At 47.6% G+C, this 20878-nt stretch overlaps 1 protein-coding gene across 1 annotated transcript; it reads right to left on the reverse strand.

Moving 5' to 3' along the window:
• Positions 1–12917: 12917 nt before the first annotated feature.
• LOC119646205 (glycine-rich protein 5-like) lies at positions 12918–13331 on the reverse strand. The gene has a single exon (XM_038046587.1). The coding sequence runs from the start codon at positions 13329–13331 to the stop codon at positions 12918–12920; it is 414 nt and encodes a 137-aa protein (XP_037902515.1).
• Positions 13332–20878: the final 7547 nt, after the last annotated feature.

A 20878-nucleotide genomic window follows, 5' to 3' on the forward strand; every position in this document is an offset into this window, starting at 1 on the left:
TTCCAATCAAACATAAATATATTTTAAATCTTAATTTATAAATGGTGATTTTATTTCCCTTTTAAAAATATGTATCACAAAACCTTGTTATTTTTAAACCTTTGGAAACTCTAAAACCTAAATGCTATTTAATTGTAATAAATAAATTTTCAAGTACTAAAATAATAATCAATCAATAACCCCTTTTTTGTTGTTGTTTTCCCCATACATTGCATGAGCCACCCATATACGTACATATCCAATCGCCGAGGCGCAGACGTAGTTCTTCAGAGCTTGAGAACCAACTCAAAATAAACAAAAAAAAACAAAATAATATATAATCGTGGTGGCGACAAAATCGGAAAACCATTTTGACAACGAAAATTGTTTTTCTGTTCAATACAGAATGGAGCCTGGGGAGAGATGCCGTCCGACACGCAAGTTGGGCGCTCCGCCACAAGCGAAAGGGGCGTCTTTCATGCTATAATCATGAATGAAATCGTTCTGAACTTCGAAGTCGATGGGAAAAAACCAAAAGGTCGACCGAAGCAACGGCGGCTTGATACGCTGGATAGCGATATGAAAGCCTCGCGACTGCATCCAGTTCAGACCTTTGATAGAACAAAATGGTATCCCCAAATCAGAAAAGGAAAAAGAGTTAGCAAAATAGAGTGTGAAGATCCGCCCACAAATACTGAAGCTCAATCAAAGTGGCTCTATCCGTTGGCACGCGCTTCTTAGCCTCTATAGTAGCCAGGCTCGCTACTCTCAGGGCAGAGCCGACGCACCATTTAATAAGTTGCATCTACCCTAGTGACTAGGACTAGACCGTCGGCTCTGCTCATTAAGCCGACGGAAGGCAAGACATTTGCGGAAGTCCTTAGTGAAATCCGCTACAGGATGAAACCCGAGGAAAACGGAGCAGAGGAGTCTTCGATACGGAAAACGAAGAGTGGTGGAGTTCTGGTCGAACTGGGCCCAAAGACGACCAACAAGAGCACGTTCTGCGCAGCAGTCAAGGGGCTATTGGGGGAGAAGGCTCTTGTTTCCAGCCTAGAACCCATGTGCTCTCTAAAAGCACGGAATCTTGACTGCCTCACAGAAAAGGCCGAAGTAGAGGAGGCGCTAAAGCGTGAATGTCCAGAGGTGACCAATGCCCGGGTAGGTATTGCCTCTGTAAATGCTCGAGGCCAAAAGCTCGCCGTGGTGGAAGTCTCCGAGCAATATGTGAGGAAACTCCTTAACAGCGGGAGAATCAAAATCGGATGGGTAGTATGCAGGGTGCGAATGCTTATAGTCCCCACCAAGTGCTACAGGTGTCTGGACTATGGACACACGTCAGCAGCTTGCAAGGGTCCGGACAGGAGGACAGCATGCCGGAGATGCGGCCAAGCGGGTCATCAAGCGAAGACTTGCAAGGAAAGCGAGAGCTGTTTTCTCCGCAGGGATCGTGGCGCGTCTGGCGAAAGCGTCGCACACACTGCGGGCTCGGGATGGTGTCCGATCTTCAGGGCGGAATTGGAGAGGGCTAGGGTGCGAACGCCATGATCCGCATTTTGCAAATTAACATGCACCGGAGTGCAACCGCTCACCATTTGCTAGCACAGTTCGCTGCGGAAGTAAATGCTGATCTAGTGCTGATTAGCGAGCAATTCCAAAACAAGGACCCGTCCTCATGGCATCTCGATTTATCGGGCACCGATGCCATCTGGGTTCGGGACAACGTTCGACATCGTGTTCTTGCCGAAGGCCGAGGGGACGGGTTTGTCTGGATCCGGTGTTTAGGGATAACGTTTTTTAGCGTTTACCTGACGCCGAATGAGACGATGCCGGACATTCGGCGCCGGCTTGATGCCGTGGAGGACGCCATTTCGATCACGGAGGGACGAATCCTGGTTGGCGGTGATTTTAATGCCAGGGCTCTTGAATGGATCATGCCTCAGTCAGACTCCAGAGGGAAACGGATTCTGGAAATGGCGGCGAGAACCGGGCTCGTAGTTCTAAACACCAGATCCACGTCAATGTTTCGGCGCCCAGGTTGTGAAGGAAGCATTCCTGACATCACTTTTGCGTCGGAATCTCTAGCATCATCGGTGGACAGATGGCGAGTCCTAGAAGACTTCTCGACAAGCGATCATCAGTACATTGCGTTCGAAGTGGTTGACGCTACTTGCCGGCGAGCACCAACACGACGTTCCCCCTGCGTGTGGAATGTCGCGAGGGTGAACATCGGAAAGTTCGTCGAAGCTCTTGGAGCAGGTAGGGCCGCGCTGGGGGGCACTCCAGGGGGTGATAGTGTCGCAGCTGACACCGTCGTAAATTCAGTGATGGACCTGATAACGACGGCGTGTGAGGCTTCCATGCCCCGGAGAGGCCCCAGGCGCGACAAGTGTTCTATAAACTAGTGGACGGCAGAAATTGCCGACCTACGAAAGGAGTGTCATAAGCTCCGCCGTTTGGCACAACGTGTGCACGCCAACGAGGAGGCATGTGCCATAAAGGCACAATATATATCAGCAAAAAAGGAGACTCCGCAGCGCTATAAATAAAAGCAAAGCTCGCGGCTGGCAGCATCTTGTTAATGAGGTGAATGAGGACCCGGCTAGAAGCTTGTCACCCGGAAAATCGAAGCTCTCCGGAAGCCCTGCATACTGAGCACAGACCAGATGGACCGCATTGTGCGGGCATTGTTCCCCAGACACCCTGTACGGGTTGATGTAAATAGCGCGAAAAGCGTCATGGTTTGCCCCTTTTCACAATGGGAGAACTCGAAGAAGCGTTTCTCACTATGAAAAACAGGAAGGCGCCAGGTCCTAATAGCATCCCGGCGGAAGTTCACAAATTGGTATTCCGCCAACGGCCAGAATTGCTGCTCGAAGCGTTCAACGCGTGCTTGAAGGAGGGCATTTTTCCTTGCCGCTGGAAAGTGGCCAGACTCGCGTTGATCAGTAAGGGTAAAGGAGACCTGGAGCTCCCGTCTGCATACCGACCGCTGTGTATGCTTGACACGGCCGGAAAAGTGCTCGAGAAGCTTATCAGGGGTAGACTCGCTGAAGCGATCCGTGCTGCCGGGGACTTATCCGCAAGGCAGTTCGTTTTTAGAACAGAGAAATCTACAGTGGATGCTGTTATGGAGGTCGTAGATGCGTTTAATCGAGCTGGGGCACACAACAGCCGATCTCGACGGATAGTGCTCCTCATAACACTTGATGTCAGAAATGCCTTCAATTCCGTAAGATGGACAGATATGTTAGGCAAACTAGAGAACTCCTTTCACGTGCCAAGCTATCTCTTGCGGATATTGAGGGATTATCTGAAAGACCGTTCCCTGTTCTATGAAACGCTAGAGGGTCAGAGGAGGATGGAAATCGCGTCGGGAGTAGCACAGGGATCTATCCTAGGGCCGGACCTCTCTAACGCTTCCTACGATAGTCTGCTGAGACTCGATATGCCTGAAGAGTCGCGCCTGGTCGGTTATGCAGACGACGTTGCGGCACTTGTTGCCGGACGCACTGTTGAACAGGCGCAAAGCAGACTTGGCATATAGATGGGACGGATAAGCGGATGGATGATTGCTCACGGTTTCAACCTTGCGCTGGAAAAAACCTGACCAGAAGGAGAATCCCGACCCCGCGTCCCATATCGATCGGCGAGTTAACTATAGAGTCAAAACCAGCGATTAAATACCTTGGTTTAATGCTCGACTCGAAGATGAGCTTCTTCGAGCAAATCAAAGCAGCAGCGGACAGGGCTGCAGCTGGAGTCGCGGCCTTGAGTCAGGTAATGGCGAATGTCGGGCCCCTATATTAACTAGGAAACGTCTCCTCATGGGAGGAACGCAGTCCGTTCTTCTCTATAGCGCGGAGGTATGGGCTGATGCCCTTGACAAGGAGCTGCATAGTAAACGCCTCGCTCATGTGCAGAAGCGGGGAGCTTTGCGAGTGGCGTCTGCTTATCGCACCGTCTTCGAACCAGCTGTGATGGTAATTGCGGGAGTGATCCCCGTTGCCCTCCTTGCCAAGGAGCGCAAAGCTATCTATCGCCGTAAGGGCGAAAACTTAAGAGAAGTGGTTACCCGTGAAGAACGTCAACGCACCCTTAGCGAGTGGCAACTTTCTTGGCAAAATGAACCATGAAATTATTACTTCCTTTTCCAACTTCTAAGTGGGCATGGAGGTTTTCAGTTTTTCCTGCACAGGATCTCCTGATTGTGTGTTCTGAAATGGAGTGGCAGACGACGCTGAACACACCTTTTTCTCATGCGAGAGGTGGGACGGCATCCGCCAGCAGCTTTATGCAGACACAGGGGAGCTCTCCCCAGACAACCTTGTCAGAGAGATGCTGAAGAGCGCTGGCAGCTGGAATCGTATTGCGCATTATGTTCGGGCTCTTCTTATTACGAAGAAGATTGAACTCGACCGGCAGAGGGATCGGACGGTAAGAGGTTCCCTGAACTAACAACTCCCTTCCTCCCCTCCCCTCCCGTTGGTGAAAGGAATTCCCTGACTTGAAGCCTCCCAAAGCCGGGAGAGCGGGAGGGCTAGCCCGAAGTAATGTGTCAAACGGTTCCAGGCTAGTTCTCTGAGGACAGGGAGGTGTTTAGTTGGTAGTCCGCCAGCGTGCTGTTCCGGGAGTCCAACACTCTGTGCGTAAAGACATTCACCTACCCTACTCCCAAAAAAAAAAATGTCCAGAGAAATCCAACGTAAGGAAGCGGAATCTTCGATGCAAGGTGGGGATAAACTGGTGACCCCGGTGAGATCCACATTGGATGCACCGGACTCTTTTGTCAGGGGTAATGCGCGCAAGAAGTATAAGACAAACACATCTGTGTTGGCCAACGCTTTATTGTGCTCCGGATCAGGGCCTACATCCACGCGTTCCGCGGGGATTAGGACCCGTATGCCGGGAGGTGGCTAAATCAGCGAGAGAAATCTCAATGAACCTGGTCCCTCCTATAGGAATACGGTCACGAAGGCGGGAAGGAAGAGGACATATACGCTAGCTGCAGCCTCAGTTCTGGCTGCTGTCGTGGGAGTTTCCTATAAGGATAGAAAAATGTTACAGGCGCACTTTACCATCCACCGGCAATGCCTGTGGAAAAAAACCTGGAGCCTGGAACCCAGCCAAGATTTAACGATCAAGGTTTTCGCGATGGCCTATTTGGAGTGCACTGATGAGGCTGCCTTAAAGTGACTCCAACAGGTAATCCCGGCTTTGAGCTCTGGCGGCCGGCCCAAGTTCAGGCTGCGAAGGATTGAACATGTTACATGTTGGTTAACGGGCCCTTGAAAGAAGGCAGAGGACATCATGGGTGAACAGAACCCGGACAAGGACTTCGAACACTGGAGAATAATGTTGATGAATGCCAGGAAGGACAAATCTACAAGCGTGGAAGATTTCAACATGGTATTCGAACTGGACCAAAAGAGTCTAAATGTGATCAGGGGAAGTCACCATATGGTGCTCCACGTTTTCATAGATAGATTGAAATTCAATCATATCAGGAAGCTGTAGAACATCACCTCCATTTTGGGAGGGAATATCACTGATGGTCCTCAACCCTCACAATATAGAGCAAATTGCAGGATTTTCGGTGTGCTCTCTCACAATGGATCTGCGCGGAGAATAGTGCATACAGTGGCAGTATGGGGGCTCGCACTGGTGAAAGAACTACAGAGTGAATCTTACCTGCTAGCAACTTCTCCTACACCTTTCAAGGAATAGGCGGAAGAAAGGGAAGCCAGCCACGTGAACGGAACTAATTTGATGCCAGTTCGAGTGATCGAATCTATGTAAACCGGACACGGCAAACAAGTCAAGGTGTAAAGTGGAAAACAAACGAATGCTCTGCGGGATGAAATGAGACTTTTGATGGATGAGAACATGGGAACTTTTCTGCCTCCAAGTGCAGCTTTTCTCAGAGAAATCAAACACGAAGGGATCGAGTCACTGTCGGTACGGTGTGGGAGAAGCCCCGTCACACGTGGACTCCGACATGCGCTTCTAACAGCTTTCCACTACTTTTTAGACTAAGCTTATGTCGAAAGACATAAAGATTGGTCAAATTAACCTGCAGCACGTCAAAGCCTCCTCTTATCTGCTGCCAGTGAGGTTGACAAAGCTGCACGATTTCTCCTACATTTTTCTGGTGCAAAAGCCATGGGTTCGATTTAATAGAATCTGTGGCATCGAATCAGTAAAGGGGGCTATGATCTTCTAAGATGAATGATCCATAAGACCAAGAGCCTGTGTGTTGATGTCGAGACAGTTAGAGGCAACCATCCTGAGACAGTTCTGTTGCCAGAACTTAGTTACGGTCATCGTATAATACCAGATTAATGGCGGGAGGAAAAACATCATAGTTAACTCCGCAAGAACTAAGGGATCATGTAGCGTATGCTGAATCAAGTGGTTTCGAACACTTAATAGGTTGCGATGCGAATCCTCAACGTATTTGTTGAGACAGTAGAAAATGCAATCCAAGAGGAGAGAAGTTATTGGATTTCATCACTTCTCCTGGTCTCATGACTGCAAACGTAGGGCGCGCCTCTATGTTGGTGGGACCGAGAAGAAGTGACCTAACAATCTGTACTTCAAAAGTGTTGGAGTTAATTGCCCCCTGGCAAGTGTTAGAGGAGGTCCCACTGTAAGATCACCGATACTTAGAATTCAATCTGACTATTGTGGGCGAATCCCTGGAAAACGTGTTAGACAAAGTCCAATAAACTCCTTTGGCACTTGAAGATGAATTGGAAACTCTCAACTAGACACTTTCAAAGTGCTATCAGCAGCTAAGGTTGTCTTCAAAAACTGAGAACAAACTTCTCACAATGACAAGTGGCAGAGCCTAAATGCTACTAGACACGTCAAACATTTCCTGTCAGTACCAAACATGCGTATCGGAAAGTTTATCCTGTCCTTGAAGGCTCTGATCCAATTGGATTGTTGATATTGATATTCCACATGACTATCTTTGGCGAAAAAAGATTTTACATCCTGACATGTAGATGTAGGAGTAACCGTTTCTGAGAAAATCGGTGTGACAGACACACGGTTAGACAGACAGGCGGACGGAAGAATCAAAAGCTAATAATGATTCCGAAGTCAAACAAAGCTCTAGGTGAACCTTCCTCGTACAACTTAGGAGTGCCGATGTACCTGATGGATATTGTTGCCGATTTCTTGATCGATAGGGTTTTGTGATGCGAATTAAAAAAAGATATGAAATCATGTCCAGCGACACGCGGAGTTCCACAAGGGTCTATCCTAGGCCCACTCTGTATAATTACTGATGTACTGATGGTAGATCTCCCTACTAGAATTCATTGGTTTCATGAACGACATTGCAGTGACGGTTGTTGCACACCTCTCCAAAAAAGTCGATCATAATGCGAATAAAGCCGTTGATGGCATTAAGTCCTGGTTAGAGAACGCTAGTCTATTGCTCGCAGAACATAGGACAAAAGCAGTATTTATCATCAAGCGGACGAACTACATGCCCATGAAAATCAAAGTGGGAACACCGACAATAGCTTCCCACCCTGGGCACAAGTATTTAGGGATAATGATCGACCTGAGGCTACACTTGAAATCATATACGGAGCGTGCAGCAACTAAGGCATATAACATCGGAGCCCTGATCGTAGGAATGCTACCAAATATACGTGGCCCAAGGTTGAGCCGCTGACTCTTAATTTCAAGGGTGGTCAGCTCGATCCTATAATATGCAGCCCCAGTGTAAAAGGCACTGAAAATTAAGTAAGTAACAGGAAAATTGCAGCTGCGTATTGCATAAGTGCACTTCAAACATGCTATGCTTACAGAACAATATCCGATGAAGCAGCCTGCGTAATAGTAAGGATGATCCCGATTGATATTCGGGCGAAAGAAAAACAACGCCTTTACGATCGTGCATACCTCACCGGAAAATCTTCCGGGAACGCGATCTTCAACACAAGTGTAGGCTAAATTCTGATCAAGCCCCGCGAAATAATCCTATATGACTGTCCCGCGGGGAGAATGAAAGAAGAAGCAGGTGGTTTAGTGGGCCAGAATTCACATAACTGTTTGGCTGGAATCAACGGTAGCTTTTAAGGTTTTCCACCTTCAACCGAAAAAAGACAGACGGTCAAAGGGTAGTATAGGCCCCGGGGCGAAACGTGGATTGGTACCCACGATGGAGCATAAAACCTGGGAAATGCCTGCTGAACCAACACCAACAGCTCTACTACCAAACCCTATCTCCACCTCCACGTGGTGACCGCTGGGAGCTCTTTCTTGACGAAAAGCTGCAGACGGAGAAGGATGAAGGCGAGTCTCCCGCGCCTAAAAACGGGACAAATTGTACCAACTAGTCCTCCAGGTTGGGGGTTGGGTAGGGCTGACAACCCTACATGGAAAACAACTTGTTACGAAGCCACAACAGGAGCCTCGGACAGGACGGATTTTAAAACGACGGACCCGGCAACGACAACGGAACAACGATTTGCGCATTTTCTCATCGAACGTGCGCTACCTGTACAGAGATGAAGCTGATGAGCAGCTAGCCGATACCCTGTCCCAATATAAGGCTGATATAACTGCGTTGCAAGAGATGCGATGGACAGGGACCGGTTTCCTGGGGAAGAGCCACTACACCATATATTATAGCGGTCATCCAGTAAACCATGTGCTCGGAGTATGTTTCTTAGTCAGCCAAAAAATGAAACCTGCTGTTATCGGCTTTGAAAACATAAGCGAACGGCTATGCACTCTGCGCCTGCGAGGCAAGTTTAGAAATATAAGCCTCATAAACGTTCACGCCCCTATAGAGGAGACTGCAGAGTCAGAGAAGGATACCTTCTACGAGGCAGTCGAACGAACCCTCGAAGCCTGTCCCAGATATGATATCAAAATCATACTTGGGGATTTTAACAGCCAAGTAGGGAAGGAGCCCGTATTCAGGCGATACGTTGGCTCCCATAGCTTACACGAAAAAACAAATGATAACGGACTGCGGACTATTCAATTAGCAGGGTCACACGAAATGGTTGTTGGAAGTACCTGGTTTGCATGGAAAGCGGTCCACAAACATACGTGGGCCTCTCCAGACGGGACCACTTTCAACCAAATTGACCACGTGTTGATCGAACGCCGCCACCTCTCAGCCTTGATCAATGTCAGAACATATAGGGGGACCAATATAGACTCGGATCACTATCTCGTTGGCATGGTGCTCCGAGCCCGAATAACAATACCACCTAGAATCCCCTCTGACAATCAGGTGAGAGTGAACACTGAAGCCATCCACAACACAACCCTCCGCGACACCTATAAGAGGGAAATGGATGTTGCAATAACCGCAGTCAACAGAGGACCTGGAGATGAAGCATCAACAAATGATCTTCACAACCACCTGAAGAACGTTATCATGGATACGGCCACAAACATACTTGGCCCCAGTCGCAAAAGGAGGCGGAACGGCTGGTTTGACGATGAATGTAAGCTAGCAACGGAACGGAAGAATGCCGCATACCGAGTAATGTTACATTCTTAAAGAACGCGGGCACGCGCAGAGACTTATCACGAACTCCGTCGAGCGAAGAAGCGACTTCACAGACGAAAAAAGGAAGCCTGGGAGAACCAACAAGTTTGTGAACTAGACAAGTACAGGGAGCAACCGCACCAGGCGCGGAAGTTTTACCAGCAAGTCAGCAGGATGAAGCCCTATACACCTCGATGCTCATCCTGCCGAAACAAAGAGGGAAATCTGATTTCCGACAGAATGGGCATATTAGAGCGATGGGTTGAGTACTTTGATGAGCTACTGAACAACCAGAACATCGGCGAGTTGGAGGTCCCGCCAACTGAAGACGACGGACAAATACTGCCACCACCAAGTTTAGGAGAAACAGTCCGTGCAATTCATCGGCTAAAAAATCATAAGTCGCCAGGAGCCCATGGAATTACAGCCGAATTGGTTAAATATGGAGGCGACCAGTTACACCAAGTGGTTCATCAACTTGTGCTCAAGGTATGGGACAGCGAATCAATGCCTGACGATTGGCAACGAGGCATTATCTGTCTCATACACAAAAAGGGAGATATCACACAGTGCAGCAATTATAGAGGTATCACGTTGCTGAGTACCATCTATAAGATATTCTCCACTATCTTGCTAGGCCGGATAGCCCCATACGCTCAGAACATCATTGGCCCATACCAAAAAGGCTTCACTCCAGGCAAATCAGGAACAGATCAGATTTTCTCTTTGCGGCAAGCGATGGAAAAACTGTTGGAATATGGACAACAGTTGCACCATCTGTTCATCGACTTTAAAGCCGCCTATGATAGCATAGCCAGGGTAAAACTGTACACGCCATGGGAGAATTCGGTATCCCGACGAACCAATGTGCGAGGCCAGATAAAAGCAGCAGGATCACTCTCAAGACCATTCAACATCAACAACGGTCTACGACAAGGGGATGCGCTATCATGCGTCCTCTTTAACCTGGCCCTCGAGAAAGTGATTCGTGATGCTGAGGTAAATGCAAGAGGTACGATCCTCTTCAAGTCCACCCAACTACTGGCCTATGCTGACGATATCGACATCATGGGAAGAACTACCCGAGACTTACAAACTGCTTTCATCCAGATCGAGCAGGCGGTGCGAGATCTTGGGCTGCACATCAATGAAGGCAAGACAAAATATATGGTGGCAACGCCAGCACCGAAGACGAATCAACCAACAACATCAAACCGCACTGGTCAAACACAAACACGAAGAAGAATAAGGATAGGAGAATACAACTTTGAGACCGTTGACAATTTCTCCTATCTAGGGTCGAAAATCACAACCGATAACAACTACGATGATGACATCCGCGCACGGTTGTTGTCAGCCGACAGAGCCTATTTCAGCTTACAAAGACTGTTCCGCTCGAAACGTCTCACCATAGGGTCAAAGCTCTTACTGTACAAGACTATGATCTTGCCAGTCCTCATGTATTCCTCGGAAACTTGGGTTCTTAGCAAGAAAAATTGCGAACTCTTGGCCGCGTTCGAGAGAAGAATCCTCCGAAGAATTTTTGGCCCCCTACATGGGGATGGACGATTCCGTAGCCTACACAATGACAAAATCTATGAGCGATACCATGACCGTCCGGTTGTTGATAAAATCCGGCTCAAAAGGTTACGTTGGGCGGGTCACTTAATCCATATGGATGAGGATGATCGCACCCGGAAAGTCTATAAGGGCAATATCTATGGTAGAAAAAGATGACGAGGCAAACCCTGCCTAAGATGGAGCGATGGCGTAGGTCAGGACGCCAGACAGCTTTTAGGGATATCGAATTGGTGGACCTCGGCGCAAAACCGGGATGTCTGGAGTTCCTTATTAAGGCAGGCCTAGACCGGATACCGGTTGTTGCGCCGTTGATGATGATGATGATGGTAGGCTCAGTGAAAAAATTTAGTTTTGCCCATCGAACCGCTCGATTTACCCTGCAGACACTGTAGGAAAAATGTTAAAAAAAGTTATCTACAATAGACTTTCTCCAATCATAAAATATAGGGAAGGCCTAACCGAGTGAGAGTTTAGTTTTCATTAAGCTCATCCAACGGTCCATGTCCCATCTAGCTCAAGGCGCGATGTTCTCCAATAAATGCTCTACCTGCATTCAACTCAATCAGCTGGGAATGGAGAAAATGCCCATTGGCTCTCAAGAGAATTCCCAGTATTTGACTAAGCTACTCGAAATTTAGGGATCCAAGAAGTACACCATTTCGATATTTATACCACAAGTTGCAGCATTTGGTACTCTCCTGTAGAACGCAATGCACAATGGGGTCGTTGCCCTTCTCGCGCCGAAGGAGACCACGATATTCACCATCGGTGGCATAATATCATGGCGGGACCTTCCGAACAAAATATTATACTAAGGCGGTTTTCATTATCAACCGTGGGAAAAGGAATACAATTAGTATTGGTGGTGGTGGGGACATCAGCAGTTCAAAGCCGACTATCAAATACTTGGGGCGATGACTGAAGTCAATATCAAGTTCAAAGGCCTGTGAGGAAGCCAAAGACCAGCATGTTACTAACACGAATAATGTCTAGCATTGGATCTACATAGTGATTTCCCGTATTGAGGAGTGAATTCAGCGACGATACGAGATTGCTTACTACCTAATCCAGTTCCCGTTGGGTCATGATGGGTCCACGAAGTTAGCCCTGAATTTGATTGTCATCAGGGTACTCGAAGTAAATTGTGACCACGATTTTGCTTAGAAGAGAAAACCATGAAAGTCTCTCCCAAAAAACAGCTTAAACCCGTCATTACTGATGTGTGGCTGCTGCTTGAACGATTAAGTCGGAAAGTTTTTCTGCATCGTATGGTTGATGGCACTGAAATATCCTATGATAATCTTAAACGAAAGGAAATTGGTGGGGCCATGCCCATGTCCAAGCCATGCATCTACGTCATTCCTCGAAGCTCATTCTCTGTATTTGTGAACATCGATATCGACCGCAACTAATAATACTAGGCATGATTTCGAGCGGCCGCATGTTGCGGAATCAGTGAAAAACAAAAAAGTCCTGCCCCACGCACTGCGTTTACCAGACATCGCTCTTTCGAACTTCTACCTACAGATTTCGATCAATGACGCAATTGGGTCCCTTTAAGGACTACGTACTAAGACCTGTTTTCAACGTGTCACACCCATTCTGCCGGAAATGTGGCAAAATGTTGCAGCTCACCAGAAAAATAAAAACGCCAACCCTATATATTATAATATAAGGCTTGATATTGGAAAGTTTGGCGCGAATACTACTATTATCAATAAAATTTGTCCACCTCCACATAAGTATAAAACTAAAGTGACTGCCAAATAAAAATCGTGTGACTTCAGTATATACACAATTTATTTTAATTTACATTTCTATATCTAACATTTTAACCAAAGAAACCGCCACCGCGTCCACCGCCAAAGCCGCCTCCGAAACCACCACCGAAGCCGCCACCAGCTCCACCACCAAAGCCGCCACCAGATCCACCACCGAAACCACCGCCGAAGCCACCACCACGTCCACCGCCAAAACCACCACCGAAACCTCGTCCACCTCCGAATCCTCCTCCGCGGCCGCCGCCGAAGCCACCGCCGAATCCTCCTCCGCGGCCACCGCCAAAGCCGCCTCCAAATCCTCGACCACCACCGAACTGTCTTACTTGGCGTCCTGCTTCGTTTTCGTGTCCTTGTGCTTCATTCACGGCCAATAGGGTTTCGACGTTATTATCCTCAGCAGCTGGGTAGGACCATGTTAAGGCCACTAAGCCCAAAAGGACTGCAACAACAAATGATGCACGCATTTTTGCTTAGCTAGTGTGATTTCCTAGAAACGATTTCCTCGAATTAACCGAAAGTATCTGATGCCTCCTTCCATCGATCCCCCGACTTTTATAGTAGTCAAAGAGGTGGTCATCTGCACGCATATCCGATTCACTCTCATCTAGAACATTAACCGGAATTCTAATCTATCGTAGTTCGGATTTAAGTTTTTTCCTATATTCAAAAATTTTACCTAATTATTAGATGCGGCTCCTAACCTGATACAGTAGATTGTCTTGTCGGGCAACAACTTTTTGGGGGTTTTTCCTCTTAATGCTGCTGATGAGGAGCCAAGACAGATCATTGTTTACCATTATATGCCGAAGCTAACTTTTCACCAATTCGATAATGGCCATTGTACCCACAGACAGCTGGTCCATTGTACTCATCTGTTAATTATCAATCTATGCCTCGCGTAAGTGCTAATTTTTTTGGGGGTTTTCTAATCTAATGACTTGTCGGAAGATAATCTGAAATCTCTATCAGAAATCTCGTCAGGTGAATGACTCAGTGCCACCATTCATTCTCTATGGATGGTTTTTTTCCGATTCCCCGAGATAAGGTTAGAAATCTGAGAACTCATCTTAGATTTCTCACTTAATCACATCATTAAGATGTCTATGACTCGTTACTTTTAATTATGGTGGACAACATGGCACCTATTTTGAAAGCGAAATAAAATTGCCCTTACATATTGGGGCGTAAAATCTAAGTTCAGCCTATATTCGGCATACATTTTATCACCACATCCTAAATCGCGAAAGGCAACCAGATTAGAGGTGACCATGACCCTATAACTTTTTGAAAGTTGGGCTTTCCTATAGGAAAATTTATGAGCGGTTTTCGAAAAACAAAAACAACCATTCCACGACTCATTTTTCTAGTTCAACTACATATGAGTGAATTTAGAGAATTCTGGTCGAACCCTCTCCCCGCCCTCCCTATGAGAATTGTGGTGGTTTCTTCGATTGGGCTTAAAATGATTTTTCAGACAAAAGAAAAACAAGTTATCTGCGGCTTCGATGACAACTTTTTGTCTAGCGCCAAATTGTAAAGGCACGTCATTAGGGTTTTTTTTTTGTTATCATTGACGTAAACTTGTGAGAATTGTTCGCTCAGCGACAATCTGCCACTGGAATGCAAATGGTATTAGCCAACATAAAATGGTATTCCTTGTCAACAGTGGGATCGATTTCCTCCTTATATCGGAGACTCATCTCACCGAAAAATATAATGTTATGATATCCGGCTACAAATTTTACGATACTGAGCACCCTTATGGAAGAGGACAAGGCTCGGGAATTCTTATTAAAAATCCAGTAAAGCCTTACGTCATTTTTGGTTAGCGAATGCATGAGAGTGTTAGACTCCCGCAACGGTACGTCGTCGAACTTTCAATTAACCACCTCCCCATCGCCAGAGAGCTAGCCTAGAACCATTTTTCACATTACTTCGGGCTGGTCCCCGAACTCTCCCACCTTGTGGAACCCTTCAAATCAGGGAATTCCTTTTGCCAACGGAAGGGGGGAGAAGTAAGGAGAAATCCAACGCTCTTCAGTATCGACTCCATAATGTTATCTGGAGAGAGCCCCTGCATTTAAATAGAGCTGCTAACGAATCCCACCCCACCTTCCACGAGAAAAAAGGGATACTGGGCGTTGTCCACAACTCCATTGCAAAACATACAATCCGGAGATCGTGTCTTTCCAATCTTGTGCAGGTAAGACTGAAAACCTCCATGCCCACTTAAGAACCGGGTAAGGAAATAGTCAGTCTCACCATGCTTCCGATTCAGCCACGCACCTAAATTGCCAATGAACTGCCCAGTCCATCTGAACAGTCATCCATCCGCTTGCCCGTCACATCAATATGCCAAGTCTGTTTTGCGCTAGTTCGACTGTGCGTCCAGCAACAAGCGCCGCGACATTATCTGTATAACTGACCAAGCGCGACTCTTCTGACATGTCGAGATTAATTAGACTATCATAGGTAGCGTTACAGAGGTCCGGCCCTAGAGTGGAACCCTGCGCTACCCCCGACGTGACCTCAACCCTCCTCTGAACCTCTATCGTTTCATAGAGCAGGGAGCGGCTCCTCAGATAGTCTCTCAATATTCATAAGAGATAGTTCGGCACGTGAAAAGTATTGTCTAATGTGCCTAGAATGTCAAGCGTTATGAGGAGCACCATCCGTCGAGTTTGGCCGCTATGTGCCTCGGCTCGACGAACGACATCCACGACTTGCACGACAGCATCAACTGTGGATCTCCCTGCTTTAGAACCGAACAGCCGTTGAGATAAGTCTCCGCGCATATCGCTTCAGCGAATCTACTTCTGATCCGCTTTTCAAGCAGTTTTCCAAAGACAATCCTAATATACAAAAGGGTGGTATGAAGACGGCAACTCGGGATCGCATTTTCATTTTTCTTTGTTGATCTGCGCAAGCCCCCACCTTTCAACGAGAAGGGAAAATGCCCTCTTTCAGCTATGCGTCGAATGCGCAGAACAGTAGGTCCGGCCGATGTTGGAATACCAGTTTGTATACGTCCGCTGGAATACCATCGGGTCTTGCCGCCTTCTTGTTTTCATAGAGAGCATTGCCTGTTCCAACTCATTTATAGTGAAAAATGGACAGTCCTCGGCGCTCTCCGTGCTGATGTTATCATCCAGTACGGGGTGTGCAGGGAATAATGCGCGTACAACGTGGTCCATACGCTCGGACGTAAATGAACAGGTTTTCCGCAGAGCCCCGATTTTTTGGGTTATCAGTTTGCAATCGAGTCCCCACGGGTCCACATTCACTTCGTCAATCAGGTCTTGTCAGCAGCGAGCTTTGCTCCTGTTTATTGCCCTACGGAGTTTCCTTTTGGTTGATCTGTACTCCGTCATTATGGTACATGCGTCCTCCCGATGGTTCAGATGTTGTGTTATGCGGCGAGATCTGTGACACTCCTTCCGGATCTCTGCAATTTCCATCGTCGATCAATACAAGAAGGTTTGGCCCCGTCTCGATGCCCTGGGCATGGAAGCTCCATAGGCCGTCGTTATCAGGTTCATAACTGAATTTACGACAGTATCAGCTGCAGTGCCACCACCCCCGGAATACCCTCCAGCACGTTCCCACCTGTTCCAAGAGTTTCGACAAACCTCCCTGTGTTCCTTCATAACGTTCCATGCACAGAAAGAGTGTCGAGGTGGCGCACAAGAGCAGCTGTCAACCATTTAGAAAGCAGTGTATTGATGTATTACGCCTGGAATGTTCTGTTTTCGCCGCCATTTCGAGAATTCGCTTCCCTCTGGAGTCTAGGTGAGGCATGTCCCATTCAAGCGCCCTGTCATTGAAGTCAGCCCCGACCAGAGTCCACCCCTCTGTGCCCAAGATAGCGTCCTCCGGGGCATCATGCCTTCGTCAAAAGTCCGTCGTAAGATACACACTTAAAAATCTTATCCCTAAACACCAAATCCAGACAAAGCCGTCCCCTCGGCCTTGGACAAGAACTCTAAGGAGGGTGCCGTCGGGAAATCAGTTGGTAAAGGTACCTGATATGTCAGGGTGCCATGCGAAGCTGGGTCCTTATTTTGGTGCTGCTCACTAATGAGTACTAACTGTGTTTTGGGCTCCACAGTGAACTGCGCTAGCAACTCGCTAGAGGTTGCACTCCAGTGCATATTGATTTCTAGGATGCGAATAATATTGACCTCATCCTAGCTCTTTCCAGTTCTGCTCTGAAGGCTGGACACCGTCCTGAGCCCGCAGTGCGCCCAATGCTCTCATCAAACGCACCACGGTCCCTGCATGGGACGCAACTCTCCATTACATTACAGGTGTTGGTTTTATGGCCTGCCTGACCGCATTTGCGGCATGTTGCCCTTCTATCCGGTCCCCGACAGGTTGCAGATATGTGCCCATAGTCCAAACATCTCTAACTTTTGGTTGAAGCAGCCCGGATTTGTATCCTACACAACAACCAACCAATTCTGATTTCCCTGCTGTTTAGATGCTTCTTCGTGGACGTGGACGTGGACGTGGACGATTCAGAGAAGAGACTAGTCTGTTCTCTATCGATGAAGCTTTCGAGATGTGGCTTAACCCAATCCATTATGTTATCCATTATGTTTGCATTGTAACATTAGGGAGCACGAAAGTGTGCCTCCAATTATCGCACTCAAGGCGGTAGAGCCCATATACGGAGTATTGACGATCAACTTCTTTTCTTATTAAAATCAGTTTACTGTCTGTCTGCCTTTTCTTTTTTTTCAGGAGGTGGAACCTTCAAAGGACGCTGTTCTGGGAACACCAGCGAATTTTTACCCACTAAAACCACACCGACTCCCTCCCTGTCCCGCGATACCACCACAAGATATTAAATCACCGAGCGGAGTCAGCTCACTCTAGCTTGGTAACCTTTCTTCTATACGCGGCGCATGTGATCACGCTTTTCTCCTCTCCTCTGCCTTTCGCAATTTGTTCTGGTAAGATGCGATCACGGAGTTGATCACATCCCAATTCTTCGCTTGATATGCTACCATTTTCGGCGCCAGATTTTCTGGTACCAGCATCTTCCAGAGAGCCTCCTCTAGATTCCTCCCTTCCGGGTCCTCTGGAACTCCATCCAAATCTGGACCGTCGGGTGAGGTCTCCAGTTTAAACCTGTGCAGGTATTGGTGAAATTAGGTGAGATTATAATTAATCACACCGTGTCGTCTCTCTAACTTCTTCTTGATGGCAGGAATGAGCCTGTGAGTCCACCGACCTTTTCCGGAGCGTTCTCACCGCTCTTGCTATCTAGTTATGAATCTCTCTCTCTCTCTCTCAGCGTCCTTCATCTGCCATAAGGGAAAAATTGGCTTCTCATCTCATCTCCCAAGATATCAATCGGCATCTTTCCCGAGATGCCGAATGCTTCATCATCTGAGACAGTCCTGAAGGGAGAGTATACCCTCACGGCTGCCCTCCTGTAGATTACATTCAGTTTTTTAGCGTTAACTGACATCCGAAACGCCTGCCTCCAAACTGGGGTTGCATAGACCATGATTGAGATCACCACCTGGCTATAAACAACCTAGAAGTATACCGTGGTCCTCCCACGTTCGGCATCATCCTTGCCAGGGCCATACTTGCAGTGGATGATTTCTCACAAATATACTGCCTGTAACTGAGCTCGCTGTTTGTCAGCACTCCCAAGTCTTTGATGGTCGGCTTGGAAGTCATGATATGATTTCCAATTCTAATACAGGCGTATTTCTCTTCCAACGCTTAATGATGAGGACCGTTTCCGTTTTTTTCCTCCACAAGTGTCAGACTAGAGCTTTCTAGCCAACTTTTAACAGCATGGATTGCCTCGCCTGAGTATAACTCAGCATCTTCGAAATGCTATGCGAAAGCAACCACTGCTATGTTGTCGGCATAACCCACCACTGTGGCATCCTCCGGAAGGGGGAGATTAAGTGTATTATTCTACATGATCTTCCACAGTAGCGAGCCCAATACGGAGCTCTGCGGAACATTCGCGGGAACCACGTATTCCTGGGGTCCATCATCGGTGTCATACCACCTCTCAGCTAAATAACTATCGACGATAGTAGCGAGATAAGGGGGAATACCAACCTTCACTAGGGATTTACGTATTAGATTTCAATTGGCCAAATCGAATGCAATTTTCACGTCCAGGGTTACCAACACGCAATATTTGCTGCTACCCTTTCCGTGAACTGCATCTTCAGTCGCACCAGTAGACAATTTGATGGCATCAATAGTTGAGCTGGCTTTACAGAACCCAGACTGGCGATCTGAAAGGTCGCCTTGGCTCTCAACAACCGGAAGTAATCTATTGTAGATTACCCCCTCTAAAATTTCCCCCACAGTGTCCAAAAGACTTATGGGTCTGTATGATGATGGGTTACTAGGAGGTTTACCAGGCTTAGGGAGAAGTACTCATTTCTGCCGCTTCCATGCCATTTGAAATATCCCCTTAGACATGCACGCTTCGAACAACTCAGCGAACATGTCGGTTAACTAGTAAGTGCTGTGGGTGTAGCGTTCGCTGACGCACCAGGACATACCACGCCCCAGTGCTGACAAAGGTCAGGTCTACAACCGAGCCTGACCCCCTTTCTGAAAAATGTTTGCAACACCTTCGTTAACCAAAATTATGTTCATCTGCCCAAAAAGCTTCTAATAAACTGCGCCCCCTTGCATTTGATTCTCTGCTACAACACTCAAGGACCCATGCGTTGAACCATGCGTTCACCAGCAATTATCTTTGGGTTTCGTCCCCTTGCGTCGAGAGTAAGGTTATCAAGCATTTGCTCGCGTTCAGACGGTGTCAAATTTGACGGGGGGTAGCAGCTATATAAATAATAATAATAATCGTTGGCGCAACAATCCAATTGGACTAGGACCTTGAAGTGTGTTAGAGCACTTCATTCAAGACCGTTACGGTGCACTACAGTACACCGTAGGAGGCAGTGTGGTCAGCATTGCGCTCGCCGATTATTACCCTGATTTCACTCCGATAATCATTCACAGCTGAGTCGACTGGTATCCGAAATCCAGTCACGATAACAAATCCCTCTGCCACCAGTGAGTTGGTGCTCAGAGGTGGCGGCGAGGAAGATGGGGCGGCAAGCCTATCGGCCAAACCAAAACCAAGTGGCCGAGGAGAACCTCCATAGTGGTGGCACCGGGAGACGCCGTAATCACTTTGGTTTGCCGGCCGTGATTCAGTAGGCGAATGCTCCAAAGGCCTAATCAGGGCTATCAAACCCGAGTCTGCACGGGGACTAATCTGAAGTGGCAAATTGGTCACGAAATCTTACCAGGGGTATACTGGTACCATGGGAACCGGGAAAGCCGCTGGGCTCACATACTTCGGGTATGTGAGGACAGCTCGGTTATTTGCGGTTGGCCCCCCTAGTGGGAGTTTCATGGTGGTTGTGGTTATGCTCAAGCGAGAAGAGACCTTCGGGCCTCGACCTGGTGTTGCGTATCAACACAGGTGCCGTACTCCATAGTTCGGTAGAGATTTAGGTAATTCTTGCATCCACCAGTATGAATGCTAAGCCACGCACTTGACATAGACTGGTACCGTTGTTGCTTGTCTCAGCGGGGCTCTGATTGTGGTCACAAAATCAATCCGTGTCTTAAGAGGATCGTAGGATTAAGTCTCACGACAGGTGCCTACGTAAAACACTATGGACTTCACTGCCACCAGTGAGATTTGAACCGCGGCCTTCCGCTACGACACCTAGCGCTATAACCACTTGGGCCATCCGGACACTGGCTATATAGATACACCACTTATTTTCGCCCACACAAAGCGACTCGTTGCCTAACTTGCAGTACATTATATGATCTGCCAACCGCAAGCCTATATTGCCGCCCCACCAGTCGAATCTATGACTCATATGCCACCGTGACGTTTCTATGCGGTTCACTTATGATGGAGATTTCCATTTCAGAATCGAACGTGGTCTGCTCAAGACAAATTCTGAGCAACCCTGCAATGATTGAAGTCAATTCAAATAAA

The sequence above is a fragment of the Hermetia illucens genome, chromosome 1 (assembly GCF_905115235.1).
Source record: "Hermetia illucens chromosome 1, iHerIll2.2.curated.20191125, whole genome shotgun sequence".
Lineage (NCBI taxonomy): Eukaryota > Metazoa > Arthropoda > Insecta > Diptera > Stratiomyidae > Hermetia > Hermetia illucens.